This window comes from Oncorhynchus kisutch, linkage group LG17 (assembly GCF_002021735.2).
Source record: "Oncorhynchus kisutch isolate 150728-3 linkage group LG17, Okis_V2, whole genome shotgun sequence".
NCBI classification, from domain to species: domain Eukaryota; kingdom Metazoa; phylum Chordata; class Actinopteri; order Salmoniformes; family Salmonidae; genus Oncorhynchus; species Oncorhynchus kisutch.
In genome coordinates this window covers 52,850,479-52,867,809 of record NC_034190.2, presented here as the reverse complement: position 1 = coordinate 52,867,809, position 17,331 = coordinate 52,850,479, and the positions used below count along the sequence as shown (strand labels likewise).

Genomic DNA, 17,331 nt, shown 5'->3' with positions numbered 1-17,331 from the left:
CGACATTCAAACAGCATTCTATCATGTGGTCTGTTGTCGTTGACAATAAGAAATGTTCAAACAAACTGTGCCATCATATCTACTTGCCAACGCAGGAGTTAACGGTTGTAGCCAGAGTAGGACAGCGAGACTCATCCCCTTTGATGTTGTCCAAAAGTGCTCGTCTTACTACTGACCGTTGGAAGAGCAAAGCCAAAACACAGAAATATTAATACCAAAGATATACTTGTGAGGGAATCGTGACTTTTTAGCTCAGACAGTAGTAGAAGTAGTCAGAACTGAGTATTAGGAGAGACTGTAACTTTGTGTACTGCCAACATAGAATCATTGTTTGCAGTAAGCCAAGGGAAACAGTTATGTCATTATAACCAGGTTGTACAGCTAAGACTGAAAGTCATTCTAGGCAATATCCACAATGCTACCACATCTGAAACTGTGTTCAATTGTAAAGGCTTCTGCTGCATAGGCAAATATTTGGATTTGCCCAAAATACTAATTTACTATATAATACTACAGTACTTACTATAGAATTCTGTAGTATACTGTAGAATACTACACTGTAGTATCCCTCGCGTGTTTAGTACTTACCAGGAATGTTGTAGTATACTGTAGACTAGTATAGTAAATACTACAGTATTATCTGCAAAAGGACATTGTAGTAAATACTACAGTAATGTCTGCAAAAACACTACAGTAAATACTAAAGTATATTACAATCTGCAAAAACACTACATGAATTACTATAGTATATACTACCGTTTCCTTTTACTATAGTATTTATACTATAGTTAACTCTAAATACTACAGCATACTACAGTAAATACTGTAGTATAGGATCCCAGATTGAGTGCACACTGTCATGAAACCTCATTGAAGTGACTAGACACACTCTGCAACATGAGACCCGCTCGCATTTCACATGATCAACATACACTGTGTGTGTACTGTACAGTGTGACCATTGTCCCTTTGAGACTAACCAGACAGTGACCTCAGCCATTTGCACATATCACAATATAATCATTTAACACATGGTCAAATGATGACTCACTGATGGCTGAACAAACATGTCACTGAATGGTGGCTTTTAATGCTGCTGACTGCACTCTGCTACTGTGGAGAAGAATTGAGGAAGTCTAAAACTCTGTGACCTGACTCGAGCCATTGTTCTCCTCCTGGTAGCAGAGCTGGCCTGGCCTCCACCCCCATGCTTGGTTGCATAACACGGAGTCAGCCCAAAGCGTCCACTCAGCGAACACAATAAGCAATCCAATACTAGTGGCGCTCTGTGTGGGCATTGTCTTGTCTTCTTAATTGCCGTGTGACACATCAAAACAATGTGTTAGGTTCTCCAGTTATTCTATAAGCACTCTGGCTCATTTCAAATGCACTCCCCTACGTATTTATTTGGACAGTGAAGCTAAAATGTTTTATTTGGCTCTATATTTCAGCATTTTGGATTTGAGATCAAATATTTTTTTGAGTAGACAGTACAGAATTTCACCTTTTTATTTGAGGGAATTTTCATACATACAGTACCAGCCAAATATATTGGCACCCTTTCACTTTTCTTAAATAATTATCTATTTCTTCTCAAATAAATCGAAAATGTAAAAACACTTTAGTTCTCCACACCTTGTTATTCAATTTTCAACAATATTTTTTTAAACTTAAAGGGAAATATCACTGCTGCTCTATTTCACCATATGTCCAATTTCATATGTTATTAACATACCATGTGTGTCATAAAAATTGCAACACGCAAATTGGAGCGTTTCTGCTTCTCACTGGTTTTTAACAGGCCGTCGACATGTTCTGGTTGTTAGCAAACCACAATATCCAGAATTCATAGTGATTTCAGGAAGTGCAGAAATATCAAAATGTCTGTGTTTGTAGCCAGCACTTCCCGCCAGAGGATTTCGAAACTGATGGGGTTTCCAGGTGGTCGGACGTTAAAGTGATGCTATTCCATTGATTTGCCCTTTCACTTCAAAGAGGAAGGCTTGCGATCAGCCAACATCAATCAGTGCAGCAGAAAAGAAGTCAAGCTGAGGTAAAGGGAGCTAACGTTTCCTAGCTAACTAGCTAGCGAACTACATGTGTTTATCTAAACCAAAATCTAGCTAGCTAGCTTTCATAATACACTGGCTAAATATTCCAAAGCAAATCAATGTAAATAGCCAGCTGTTATCTGGCGACGTGATTTGAAACGTTGCATTGTGAGCTTCATTAGGTTAATTTAGCTAGCTACAACCTACTGGACTGTATCTAACCATTAACTAGCTAGCGATCTAACTACCACAGAGGCTAACGTGATTATGTGTTTATAGAGTCCGAGCCCATCTGCAGCAGCATCAACCTCAGCACTATTGTAAGTCACCTTTGCTAAATCTTTCCATGACTCCATGATGAGCAAATACATATACTGGAGCTAGGCATAAACATGTTCTGTGTCTTGTTGTTATATAAGCTACAACTTCTACTGTAGTTTTCTCTATATTATGGCGGCTTAGCTGATTGTTCATGTTTGAAAATGGAAAAAGGAGATATTAGGTGTTTGTGACTGACTGGTGTCTGTTGGGGGTGTGTGAAGGTTAATATGCATGATCTATTGACATAAGGGGTGTGGGTATTGATGGGGACAAAGTAGTAAAATGTTGACTAATCACGGACTACTATGTGTCCTACAGACTAATAACCCTGCTACTGATGACGATGAACTTAACACCAGCTTTAGTAGTACAGAGCCCGTAGACCCATTGGATGAAAGCTTTCAGCCGGGAACAAGCTCAACATCATCTGACTCGGAAACAAGCCAGGACGGCCAAAGGCATTTATGAAAGCACAAATACCCTCTTGAGAAAACAACATCACCAATACACTAAACTGTCTACAAGCCAAGTGCTTCTCAAACTTGTCACACCCTTGTAGTCAGTTCTTTGTGAGGGGTTGTTAGTCTATACTCTTCTAGCCTATTCACTCCATTGTTGGCAGTGATTGTCTACTCAACAGCACAACTGTGGGTGCTCATACACAACAATACACAACTAGACTGTCTACATGTCAAGCCCCCCCCCCCTCAAACATTTCACATCTGTTAGCATCCCATCTCAAAGCCCCATTATTGACTCTTGAGTGTAACAAAACACATACCAGTCTACTGTTCCATGTTTGGTTTACAGATTAACATGGTTAATTTTATGATTATACATCCTAATGATCAGACGTCATGTCTTTCCAGGATACTTACAGTACAAACAATTATTCTGCAAGAGGTCAAATAAGTGGGTGGTGAAGAAAGTGCAGAAGCCCAGAACCCACCACTTCAGGGAGACGCTTATCCACCTAGTTGTAGAGTGCAGAAAATAACAGACTGTTGTCTACAAGAAGCCAGACTCACAGCTCCCCAAACCCTGCCAACATTGCCACAGCGCCAAAGCCTGCTAAAACCAGCTGACATTACCCAACAGTAGAAGAGGTGCACCAGCTGAAGAACATTCTGGAACCTGCCTGGAACATTCAACCAGCACCCATATTCAGTTAGATGGATGTTTTAGTATAATATAGAATACCTAGTATGTTCAACTGCCTTGTGGTATAGATATTGCTCCCTCTCAAAAGTTTGTACACACCTACACATTTTCGACATTGTAGTATAATTGTGAAGACATAAAATATGTAATAACACATGGAATTATGTAGTAACCAAAAAAGCGTTTAAAAAAAATCCTAATATATTTTATATTTGAGATTCTTCAAAGTAGCCACCCTTTGCCTTGATGACAGCTTTGCACACTCTTGGCATTCTCTCAACCAGCTTCATGAGGAATGCTTTTCCAACTGTCTTGATGGAGTTCCCACATATGCTGAGCACTTGTTGCCTGCATTTTCTTCACTCTGCGGTCCAACTCATCCCAGACCATCTCAATTGGTTTGAGGTCGGGTGATTGTGGAGGCCAGGTCATCTGATGCAGCACTCCATCACTCTCCTTGGTCAAATAGCCCTACACAGCCTGACGGTGTGTTGGGTCATTGTCCTGTTGAAAAACAAATGATAGTCCCACTAAGCGCAAACCAGATGGGATGGCATATCGCTGCAAAATGTGGTAGCCATGCTGGTTAAGTGTGCCTTGAATTCTAAATAAATCACAGATCGTGTCACCAGCAAAGCACCACCACACCTCCTCCTTCATGCTTCACGGTGGGAACTACACATAGCATGGAGGAGGTGTGGTGGTGCTTTGTTGGTGACACGGTATGTAATTTATTTAGAATTCAAGGCACACTTAACCAGCATAGCTACCACAGCATTTTGCAGCAATATGTCATTCCATCTGGTTTGCTCTTAGTGGGACTATCATTTGTTTTTCAACAGGACAATGACCCAACACACCTTCAGGCTGTGTAAGGCTATTTGACCAAGAAGGAGAGCTGCATCAGATGACCTGGCCTCCACAATCACCCGACCTCAACCCAAATGAGATGGTTTGGGATGAGTTGGACCGCAGAGTGAAGGAAAAGCAGCCAACAAGTGCTCAGCATATGTGGGAACTCCTTCAAACTGTTGGAAAAGCATTCCTCATGAAGCTGGTTGAGAGAAGGCTAAGAGTGTGCAAAGCTGTCGTCAAGGCAAAGGGTGGCTAATTTGAAGACTCTAAAATATATTTCGATTTGTCAAACAATTTTTTGTTTACATGATTCCATATGTTTATTTTTTAATTCAAGAAAAACTTGAGTGAGTAGGTGTGTCCAAACTTTTGACTGGTACTGGGTATAATGATGTTTTATATAATATTCTTAACAAGTGTACTGACAAGTGACTAAATGATTCCCGCTGCATCAGAAACCAATAGTGTTGACTTCAACTTCTGGATCAATGCATTGTGATGTTCATGAAATGTATTTGGATAAACTAGTGTTGTGACGTTGCTATCATTTGTCACGCTGATATAAAGGATTTGGAGACAGGCACAGGAATACACAATAGCAGTTTTTAACACACCCAAAACAAACACGTATACAAAAACACTGGGCTGTATCCAAACAAAAGAGCGAGGGTAAACCTCGTTGAACGTCACGGGGCGATCTCCGTAATACACACTATATATAGCACGCAGCATAACAGCTGCACCAACGCATAGGTACTCACACAACCAATTGACATGGGAACAATAACCGACAAAAGACAGAGGGAACAGAGGGCACATATATAACATACTAATCGGGGGAAATGGGAAGCAGGTGTGTGTAATCAGACAAGACAGTCCTGGGTTGATGATAGTGAAGCCTAGAAAGCCGGTGACGTAGACCTCCGGAACTGGTGAACAGAATGAGGAGCAGTGCCGGAGGGATCCGTGACATCATTAATGTGTTTGACAGTTATTTTATCAAATCAATTAACTACGTTTAATTATTACGATGATTCAATTCATCATGTAACAATTTGTGATCTTTGGGCACCACGGGAAAAGTTATGTAACGAGTTCCTATCTCCCGACTAAACTCTAAAGATATAAATATCTCTTACATCAGTCACAGTCAATTCATTCATTCTTATTTACATCATCAGTCTCATTCTGAACGTCGAATAATCCGTTAAATCTGCACAAACCCTATTCTCCATGATGAATCAGCTTACACAAATTGGCTTAATTATTTATTTACTAACTAATGAAATAATCACACAGAAATACATAAACATGGCCTCCCGAGTGGTGCGGTGGTCTAAGGCACTGCATCGCAATGCTAGCTGTTCCATTAGAGATTCTGGGTTTGAGTCCAGGCTCTGTTGCAGCCGATCGCGACCGGGAGACCCATGGAGCGGCACACAATTGGCCCAGCATCGTCCGGGTTAGGGGAGGGTTTGGCCGGCAGGGATGTCCTTGTCCCACTGCGCACTAGCGACTCCTGTGGCGGTCCGGGGGCAGTGCATGCTGACACGGTCGCCAGGTGCACGGTGTTTCCTCGGACACATTGGTGTGGCTGGCTTCCGGGTTAATTGGGCATTGTGTCAAGAAGCAGTGCGGCTTGGTTGGGTTGTGTTTCAGAGGACGCATGGCTCTCGCCCTTCGCCTCTCCTGAGTCCATATGGGAGTTGCAGCGATGAGACAAGACTGCAACTACCAATTGGGGAGAAAACGGAGGGAAAAACAATAAATAAATAAACAATAGAAGGATAGATTATACAGTGATTATTAACGTGATGCAATGAAAAATCCCTATTGGTCTAACCCGATATGACGGTTTGTTACACAATGAAAGGGGGTGGAAGAAAGTGCGGGAGGAGGAGAGTCGCTCATCGTAAGTATGGATATTTAGCACCCCAACAACTGCTCATTCAGATTTAAAAATGCAAGATACATATTTACGCTTGTATGTCTTTGTCGTCTCGCCCTGTTGAAAGCGTCCGATCAGTCTGTGGAGCCAATCGATAGAAAGTCTCTGTGTAAGTCTCTGGTAGTCCACCAGAGATCACCATGTCTTTTGTAGTTGTAGCCTCTTGGTCTCGGAGTGTCTGTTATAACGGATCTTCCAGAGGTGTACCACGTGGTGTTCAGCAGTCCTTGTCCTTCGCTCTGTTTGCTTAGAATAGATAACCACCTATAGTGGTGAGAGGAAATTGTTCTTTGTCTCTCGTCTTTTGTAGAGTTTCCTAGGCTAACCGTGCATAAACAGCTGCAGACTATATGTCCCTGTGTAGTCTTCTTCTTCTTCTTCGAGAGAGAGAGAGAGTTTCAGAGGGTCTTGCCGTTTTCTGGTGTTGTAGTCTTTAAACCATTTCGTAACGTGTTCAGCTCGCGCTGCACGTATACAAGTCTTTAGCTTTAAACCATTTGTGACGTCCGGCTTACCATCCATATACTTGTCTAATTGGTTGATTATACAGGGTACAGCTAAGGCCATTGTCCACACCGGCAGCAAACCAGCATGTTTTGGTCTCTAGAGATTCCAATTCCCACCATTTCAAACGAGTGCATGATCCTCACATTCTCTGGTCTAATGTAAATTTAGTTAGGAGTCCTTTTATAAACACTTGGAGAAAAAGGGCGTTCCCTCCTTTTGTCATAATGTCTGTGCTCACATGGGCGTGTTTACTGACTGGGTAAAACTTTACATGAAAGACAAGTCTAATTTAGAAGGCTAAAATCACATTTCATCTTCTCACAAATAGTTTCATATTTAATCATATAAGTTCCACAGCATTTAGATGTAAATCTGATAACTGGGACAAATACATTTGTAGAGTTACCATTATTTGGTTATACAGTTTTTAATTATATCACAAAACAACTGATTTGACATGATTATTGTTTAGAGCCCCACCAACCATTTCCCACATTATTTACATATATTGTTTCAATTACCAACCTTTTGATGTTTACAGACAGACATGAAAAACTACAGGTAATCTAGTAAAAAAAACAACAGAATTCACAGAATTACAGCTTGGCACACCTGTATTTGGGGAGTTTCTCCCATTCTTCTCTGCAGATCCTCTCAAGCTCTGTCAGGTTGGTTGGGGAGCATTGCTGCACAGCTATTTTCAGGTCTCTCCAGAGTTATTCGATTGGGTTCAATTCCGTGCTTTGGCTGGGACACTCAAGGACATTCAGAGACTTGTCCCGAAGCCACTCCTCTCTCTGTACTTTGCTCCATTCATCTTTGCCTCAATCCTGACTAGTCTCCCAGTCCCTGCCACTGAAAAACATCCCCACAGCATGATGCTGCCACCACCATGCTTCACCGTAGGGATGGTCCCAGGTTTCCTCCAGATGTGACGCTTGGAATTCAGGCCAAAGATTTAAATCATGTTTTCATCAGACCAGAGAATCTTGTTCCTAGTGGTCTGGGAGTGCTTAGGTTGTCTTTTGGCAAACTCCAAGCAGGCTGTCATGTGCCTTTACTGAGGAGTGGCTTCCGTCTGGCCACTCTACCATAAAGGCCTGATTGGTGGAGTGCTGCAGAGATGTTTGTCCTTCTGGAAGATTCTCCCATCTCCACAGAGGAACTCTAGAGCTCTGTCAGAGTGACCATCGGGTTCTTGGTCACCTCCCTGACCAAGGCCCTTCTCCCCCGATTGCTCAGTTTGGTCGGGCGGCCAGCTCTAGGAAGAGTTTTGGTGGTTCCAAACTTCTTCCATTTAAGAATGATAGAAGCCACTGTGTTTTTGGGGAACTTCAATGCTGCAGAATGTTTTTGGTACCCTTCGCCAGATCTGTGCATTTGACATAATCCTGTCTCTGAGCTCTACGGACAATTCCTTCAACCTCATGGCTTGGTTTTTGCTCTGACATGCACTGTCAGCTGTGGGACCTTATATAGGCAGGTGTGTGCCTTTCCAAATCATGTCCAATCAATTGAATTTACCAGATGGACCCCAATCAATTTATATAAACATCTGAAGGATGATCAATGGAAACCTGAGCTCAATTTCGAGTCTCATAGCAAAGGGTCTGATTATTTTTTTAATGTATTTTTGTAGATTGTTGAGGAAAAAGTTGTATTTTTAAAAATGTTAATATATTTTTTAATTTTACCCCTTTTCTCCCCAATTTCGTGGTATCCAATTGTTTAGTAGCTACTATCTTGTCTCATCGCTACAACTCCCGTACGGGCTCGGGAGAGACGAAGGTTGAAAGTCATGCGTCCTCCGATACCCAACCCAACCAAGCTTCTTAACACAGCGCGCATCCAACCCGGAAGCCAGCCGCACCAATGTGTCGGAGGAAACACTGTGCAACCTTGGTTAGCGCACACTGCGCCCGGCCCGCCACAAGAGTCGCTGGTGTGCGATGAGACAAGGATTTCCCTACCGGCCAGACCCTGCCTAACCCGGAAGACGCTAGGCCAATTGTGCGTCGCCCCACGGACCTCCCGGTCGCGGCCGGTTAAGACAGAGCCTGGGCGCGAACCCAGAGTCTCTGGTGGCACAGCTGGCGCTGCAGTACAGCACCCTTAACCACTGCGCCACCCGGGAGGCCTGGATTTTTTTTTTAAAATCGATTTTAGAATTAGGCTGTAACCTAACAAAATGTGGAAAACGTCAAGGGGTCTGAATACGTTCCAAAGGCGATGTACATAGGGGAGTGTCAATGTTGTAGATTCTATGAAGTGTATGGATATTGCAATTGAGCCATGGACAAATTCCAGTTTGACTTTTATACCCCTTCAATCCTCCAGGGAGAGAGCACTACGTCCCCGCCCCCGACCCGCACGGTCAGCCCGCCATCAGCCAAGCCCATGTCCCCGCCCCCTGCTGCCAGCGCCACTTCGCCACCCACCACCCCCAGCCCGGTTGGCACTGGCACGCCCCGGACCCTCTCCACCTCTCAGAGCAGCGAGCAGCTGCTCAATGGGAATGGCAGCGGAGCAGCTTCGGCATCTAGCCTGATGGGTCAGACCAGGAAGGGTAGCCTGGCGGACGTGGAGGCCCTCGTGCCCACACACGATGAGCAGGGCCGGGCCATCCCCGAGTGGAAGAGGCAGGTCATGGTACGCAAGCTCCAGGTCAAGATGCAGGAGGAGGAAGAACACAAACGCAAGGTAGGCATGAATGGGAGGAGGTGTGAGAGAAAGATAGAAGTCCAAGTGTGATGAGAAAGATTCACAGTTTCAGCTCTCCTTTTTGTGCTGCTGTCACATAACTGGTGCTCGGGGGAATACCACGGTCAAACGTGGTTAAAAGGGATTGAAAGCACAAGGAGGATGGCTAAAATGTGGGTTGGTGTGCGATTTTGGTGGGTTGGTTTTGTTTGAACGCATGCTCAAGCCTTTGCTGTGTCTTTTGAAAGAGCTTGTAATGGCCACCACTGCATGTCAGAATATGGTATATGGATTATATTCCTTAAAGGGAGCTAAGTTTGGTTTGAGTAAGAACATTATAGTTGTAGTGCTTCTGATGTTTTATGGGTGTTGCAGTATCTGATGGCTGAGTTTATAATCTGAATTGATTGTTCATTTTGTAATCTGTTTAGAAGTAGGCAGGTTGTAGTCAGATGGTTTGAGGACTTCTAAACGAGCAGTCTACTTTCAGTCATTACTTTTACATTTTAATATACAGTGCCTTCGGAAAGTATTCAAACTCCTTGACATCTTTCATATTTTGTTCTCTTAAAGCCTTATTCTATTTTTTTATCTATTTATTTATTTCCTCTCATCAATCTACACACAATACCCCATAATGGCAAAGCAAAAACAGGTGTTTAAAAATGTTTGCAAATGTGTTACAAATAAAAAACGGAACTATTACATATACATAAGTATTCAGACCCTTTACTCAGTTCTTTGTTGAAGCGATTACAGCCTCGAGTCTTCTTGGGTATGACGTTACAAGCTTGACACACCTGTATTTGGGGATTTTCTCCCATTCTTCTCTGCAGATCCTCTCAAGCTCTGTCAGGTTGGATGCGGAGCGTTGCTGCACAGCTATTTTCAGGTCTCTCCAGAGATGTTCGATCGGGTTCAAGTCAGGGCTCTGGCTGGGCCACTCAAGTACATTCAGAGAGTTGTCCCCAAGCCACTCCTGCGTTGTTTTGGCTGTGTGCTTAGGGTCATTGTTCTGTTGAAAGGTGAACCTTTGCCCCAGTCTGAGGTCCTGAGCGCTCTGGGGCAGGTTTCATCAAGGATATCGCTGTACTTTGCTCCGTACATATTTTCCTCGATCCTGACTAGTCTCCCTGTCCCTTCTGCTGAAAAACATCGACATAGCATGATGCTGCCACCACCATGCTTCACTGTTGTGATGTTCCCAGGTTTTCTCCAGATGTGACGCTTGGCATTCAGGCCAAAGAGTTAAATCTTGGTTTCATCATACCAATCTTGACTCTCATGGTCGGTGAGTCTTTAGGTGCCTTTTGGCAAACTCCAAGCGGGCTGTCATGTGCCTTTACTGAGGAGTGGCTTCCGTCTGGCCACTCTACCATAAAGGCCTGATTTGGTGGAGTGCTGCAGAGATGGTTGTCCTTCTGCAAGGTTCTCCCATCTCCACAGAGGAACTCTAGAGCTCTGTCAGAGTGACCATCGGGTTTTTGGTCACCTCACTGAGGCCCTTCTCCCCCAATTGCTCAGTTTGGCCGGGCGGCCAGCTCTAGGAGAAGTCTTGGTGATTCTAAACTTCTTCCATTTTAAGAATTATGGAGGCTACTGTGTTCTTGGGGACCTTCAATGCTACAGACATTTTTGGTACCCTTCGCCAGATCTGTGCTGCGACACAATCCTGTCTCTGAGCTCTACGGACAATTCCGTCAACCTCATGGCTTGGTTTTTGCTCTGACATGCACTGTCAACTATGGGACCTTATATAGACAGGTGTGTGCCTTTCCACATCATGTCCAATCAATTGAATTGACCAAAGATGGACTTCAGTCAAGTTGTAGAAACATCTCAAGGATGATCAATGGAAACAGGATGCACATAAGCTCAATTTCGAGTCTCATGCTTATGTAAATAAGTATTTATTTATTTATTTATTTTTGTCTAAAAACTTGTTTTCGCTTTGTCAATATGGGGTATTGTGTGTAGATTGCTGAGGATTTCTTGTTATTTAATCCATGTTAGAATAAGGCTGTAACTTTAAAAAATCAAGGGGTCTGAATTCTTTCCGAAGGCACTGTACATGTTTTGTTATTAGATGAACAACAATCCTTTTCAGAGGTTATGTTTTAAGTCTTGTTATGTGTCAATAAGTTAGTCTGTGTCTGCCTGGTTGCTTGGTACTAGTACCTGTGCCCTTAGTATCGGCTACTATTACCTGTGGGAGCTTGAACATAAATGATTCTTCACAATGGCAGCAGTTTTATCATAATACAATTAAAAACATGAATAATTGATTGACATGTTAGAACTGTGCATGTATTCCCCATGGCGAATGTCTTTAAAGCAGTTTGAGGGATTCTTTGCTCTTGTCCCTCTTTTAGAAGTATTGATAATAGGAAACTTGCAACAGACAATACCAGTCAAAAGTTTGGGCACACCTACTCATTCTAGTTTTTCTTTATTTGAACTATTTTCTACATTGTAGAATAATAGTGAAAACATCACTATGAAATAACACATGGAATCATGTAGTAACCAAAAAAGTGTTAAACAAATCCAAATATATTTTTAAAAAAATGTGTGATTCTTCAAAGAAGCCACAGTTTGCCTTGATGACAGCTTTGCACGCTCTTGGAATTCTCTCAACCATCTTCATGAGGTAGTCACCTGGAATGCATTTCAATTAACAGGTGTGACATGTTAAAAGATAATTTGTGGAATTTCTTTCCTTCTTAATGCGTTTGAGCCAGAAGATAGCCCAATTTGGTAAAAGAGCAAGTCCATATTATGGCAAGAATAGCTCAAATAAGCAAAGAAAAACAACAGCCCATCAAGACATGAAGGTCAGTCAATCTGGGAAATTTCAAGAACTTTTAACGTTTCTTCAAGTGCAGTTGCAAAAACCTTCAAGTGCTGTGATGAAACTGGCTCTATGAGGACTGCTACAGGAAAGGAAGACACAGAGTTACATTTGCTGCAGAGGATAAGTTAATTAGCGTTACCAGCCCATATAAATGCTTCCCAGAGTTCAAGTAACAGACACATCTCAACATCAACTGTTCAGAGGAGACAGCGTGAATCAGGCCTTCATGGTCGAATTGCTGCAAAGAAACCAGTACTAAAGGACACCAATAAGAAGAAAAGACTTGCTTGGACCAAAAAAACACTAGAAATGGACATTAGACTGGTGGAAATCTGTCCTTTTGGTCTGTCGTGTCTTGTGAGATGCAGAGTAGGTGAACGGATGATCTCTGCGTGTGTGGTTCCCACCATGAATGGAGGAGGTGTGATGGTGCTTTACTGGTGACACTGTCTGTGATTTATTTAGAATTCAAGGCACACAGCAAGGCTACCACATCATTCTGCAGTGATACGCCATCCCATCTGGCTTGCTCTTAGTGGGACTACCATTTGTTTTTCAACAGGACTATGACCCAAAAACACCTCAAGGCTGTGTAAGGGCTATTTGGCCAAGAAGGAGAGTGATGGAGTGCTGCATCAGATGACCTGGCCTCCACAATCACCCGACCTCAACCCAATTGAGATGGTTTGGGATGAGTTGGACCGCAGAGTGAAGTCAAGACTGTTGGAAAAGCATTCCTTATGAAGCTGGTTGAGAGAATGCCAAGAGTGTGCAAAGCTGTCATCAAGGCAAAGGGTGGCTACTTTGAAGAATCTAAAAATATATTTTGATTTGTTGAACACTTTTTTGGTTGCTACATGATTCCATATGTGTTATTTCATAGTCTTGATGTCTTCACTATTATTCTACAATGTAGAACATAGTCAAAATAAAGAAACACATTGTAATGAGTAGGTGTCTCCAAACTTTTGACTGGTACTGTAGGTGTTTGTTAATTTATATAATCTATATTTTATTTAAACATATCAGATTGCTTTGTTTTGACTGGAACGTTAAATTTGATTTCATATACTTAAGTCAGTACCTGTTCCATCCAAGATGGTGGGCATTGACTACTGTACCAATATAGTGACAGATGCCTTCATTATTTTTAAGTCGATGAAGAACCCATACATTGTATGCTGATGTAACCATTTCCCGAATTTACAAGTACAATCTAAATTATGCTGAATCGGATTGTTTGTCGCCCTTCCATCAGGCCATGCAGATACTGTATATCCTGCTTTGATATATTGAGTTCAGGGGTCACAACAAATGCATGCATCTTTTGTTATTTTACTTGACTTTTGTGCTGAACCCAGGCCCTGCAGAGTGTGGTGAAATGGATACTTACAGGCTACGGTGCCCATTCCAGTTCTAGCCCGTTTAAAAGCCTGATATGCAGTAGGATCTGGCTGATGGCTTCACAGTGTGGCTAATAATTGGAGATGGAGCAGTGCAGCTCTAAGTCATTACATGCTGATTCAGTGGTGTGATGCAAGGCCTATTCACACGAGCTCCATGTCAATCTATACACTCCACGTTATCTACTTCTTTGAGGATACTTCTCTGGGTTTCTTTTTTTGCTATGGATAAGCCTGTTAAAACTCCCTATCAAACCAATAGGGATTTATAAAACAACCCTGTTCACACACAATTATAATGAAATACTAACTAGGAAGAGTATAATTAATTTGCCCCAATGATCAAAACAGAAAGGGAACTTTTTTCATCATGACATAAAATTTGAACATTCTATTTCAAGGTCTGCATGTAAACTGCTTATAACCATTAATGACATATTTTGTTAACCATATACATGCATAAGCCTGATCCTCTCCATCATAATTTATTTATACATATACAAATGACATTGAATGATTTACAAACCGTTATAATAGGTAAACTATTAAATAATGAATTCTAAGCAGTTTAAATGCAGACCTCCAAATAAAGTGAACCCATACACCCAACCATATTCAGCCAGCAGTTGTGCGCTGAGGATTTTTCCACCCTGATTTCATAAAGGAGTAGCCTGTGCCCTGACTCTCAGCTAATCTAGGAGTTATGAAGCTTGTACTGAGGCAGTGCCATTGCACCACTAAATCCATGTAAATCCTGTGTGACGAGGAAGTATGAACATGCGCCGTGTGTTAACAGTACACCAGGAAGTGCAAGCTGAAGGAACTTCCCCCTTCCCCCCTCTTTTCTGTTGTTCTTTGCTGTCCCTTGAACTCTAATCTAGTTTGCGGCCAGTGGACACTACCAGCCTCAAGAGTGGCACTACTCTCATGTCCACAATGCCATCCTGGGCCCCTTTGGAGAGCTGATGATGGAGGACGACCTCATCCGCATTGAGAAGCAAATCGAGAACCTGCAGGCCATGCACAAGGTGACGGAGGTGGAAAAGGAACTGGAAGAGTTGGAGCGAGAGCTTCAACAACTTCTTCCCGTGTCTGCCGCCCTCAACCAGGAGCACTTCTACATCAACCCCAAGCAAGTTCATGGGCAAGCGGAAGATCTGCCAGCCTGGTGCAGCAAAATCTCAACGCTGCTCAAGAGCATGGCTATTCTCCTGGCCACCCTGGGAGGCAAGACGATAGACATCTTGGATTTGATATCTCCCGGATATGCTCAGGAGGAAGGGAGTAACAATAGGGTGGGCCAGATGACCCCAGCAGGATCCATTGCCACTGGGGTCATCGGACGATCCCAGTCGTTCTCCACTAGGGAGGAGGTGGAGAAGGAGATCAAGCAGTGTGGCGTCTCTGTGAAGAACCTGAAGGCCAACTATGAGATTCAGAACCAGTTCCAGTTTGCTGATGACAAAACGAACCGGGTGTACAAGCGCAAGAGGTCCCTCCCTGCGGTGAGCGAGTCCAGTTATCTCCCCGAGACGATTCAGGAAGATGAGGTCCCGTGTTCCCCTGCAGAGGTCCTCCAGTCCCCTAACAATGGAGACTTTTCTCCAGTCCAGGAATCTCTGCCTCTGGTGGAGGAACCTGTAATCATGCCATCTCATGCTCCTCTTACATACCAGTCTTCTGATGTGATCCCTCAGTCTGATCAGTTCAACCAGGTTCTGTCTACAGACCCTATACTGAACCACGAGCAGCTGACCCGGAGCCTGGAGGTGCAGACGGACATGAGCTACGTCCAAGAGTGCATTGAGATGAGGAAGGAACGGATCGTCTTCTTGTTCCTGGAACACTGGAGAAAGTACACCCTCTCAGAGTCCTACAGGCCAAAGTACACAGCCAAACGGGGAAGTCTAAGGGTGGGTCTGGACGACTATAACCGGTTCACCGCTGATCTGGAAGGAGACACACCGAGTGAGGATGACAAAACACTCCTATTCATGAAGTCCAGGCAAGTGGTAGGGAACCTGATTGGCCACTGGAGGACCATCATGAGCCAGGTGCCCACTCGCCAGATCCGCCGGCTCAGTCGGGCCCAGATGATCTACTGGCCGGAGCATTTCCTGCCACACGTTAATGGAGCACCGGTCAGCTACGAGACCCTAACCCTAGACCTCTTTATGCTGGGCTACTTCCAACTCCTAGAGATGAGCATGTCACGCAGCGAGCGCAAGTTCCGCCACCTACTGTGCTACGAGATGTTCGACCGCCTCGGAAGCTACAGCTGGGAGCTGATTCGCCAGTTCCACCGTGAGGTCATGGAGGAGATTGAGCAAGGGAAGCGGGACTGGGCGGACAGCTTTGAAGACATAAAGCAAAAGTACTTTGGTGATTCTGCGGATGGGGGAGGAATGATGACCGCCTCGCTACTTTCAATTGCTCCTGAGGCGTCGGTTGTGCCATTCCAGGTGCCGTTGCCTGCCCCAGAACCAAACATGTATTTGCCTTCGATTGCTGTACAGGATAGTGTCCAGCTTACTGCTCAGGACTGCATTAACCATGCAGAGCAGAGTGCAGTGAAGGACACTGTGGAGGACACTGTTCAGGCAGATGTGAACACTTCTGAGCCGAGTCCAACGAAGGGGCCTATTCAGGATGCTGTGAAGACTGAAAGTGTAGCACAAGAGAGTGTTCCAAAAGACAGAGTTGAGACTTCTGTGCAGGATTCAGCGCAGAAAACTGGGCAGGATACTGTTCAGGAGGCTTTGCAAGACTCAGTAGGCCAGGTTGTGACAACTGAGACCACAGTACAGAGTGTAGGGAAGTGTGTGACGCAGGACATTGCACCTGCTCCACTTCAAGTCACCATAGTCACACCCGTATATGAACCTCCGCACAGAGAAGAGCCCAATGAAGACTCAATCAAACTGATCTACGAACTGAAAGAGTTCAGCAATGAGGAGATCAGCAGGTACATTGAGCGCAGCTTTGCCTTCTGGAAGGAAAAGGAAGCTGAACTGTTTGATATCTGACCATCAGCGATAAGCAGAAGATATGTGGAATACTCTTTACACAAAAGTGTTAGGCTAAACATGCTTGGACAAAGCAGGCAACAAAGCCACGAGGGAAAGTGTCAAGGAAACTATCCTCCTATGTGGAACATGCTAGGGAGAGAGCTAATCTGTGTTTTAGCCTTGAGGCCTCAGATAACACAAGGAACTGTGACATGGTTTCAGTAAGGAAAGGAGCATTCAGCCTGTGATTGGATGTCCGGCAGTCAAATCACTTTGTCTTGTCAACCACTGATATGCAAAACATGATCAGATGTAATGATACAGTGGAAGAGGGAGTGCTCTAAATGCACTACCAGCAATGACTCCCTGAATTCTAATTAGTCTTTGGAACAAATCTTTTTTATTCCAAGTTTCTTATCTATTATTGGTTTGCTACAGTAGTTTTTTGATATCCAAAGACAGGCCCTAATGTAGTGTGTGAGGTGGTTTTTCATCCAAATGTAATATTTATTTTGACCTTTATT

General features: G+C 43.6%; 1 protein-coding gene across 2 annotated transcripts in view; it reads left to right on the top strand.

Moving 5' to 3' along the window:
* espn (espin) overlaps nucleotides 1-17,331 on the top strand; it is a 95,430-nt gene that overhangs the window by 67,110 nt on the left and 10,989 nt on the right. For both annotated transcript variants that reach the window (XM_031794057.1, XM_031794056.1), the window contains exon 11: nucleotides 9,180-9,542. In XM_031794057.1, the coding sequence (XP_031649917.1) occupies nucleotides 9,180-9,542 (363 nt within the window). The remainder of the gene's footprint in view (nucleotides 1-9,179; nucleotides 9,543-17,331) is intronic.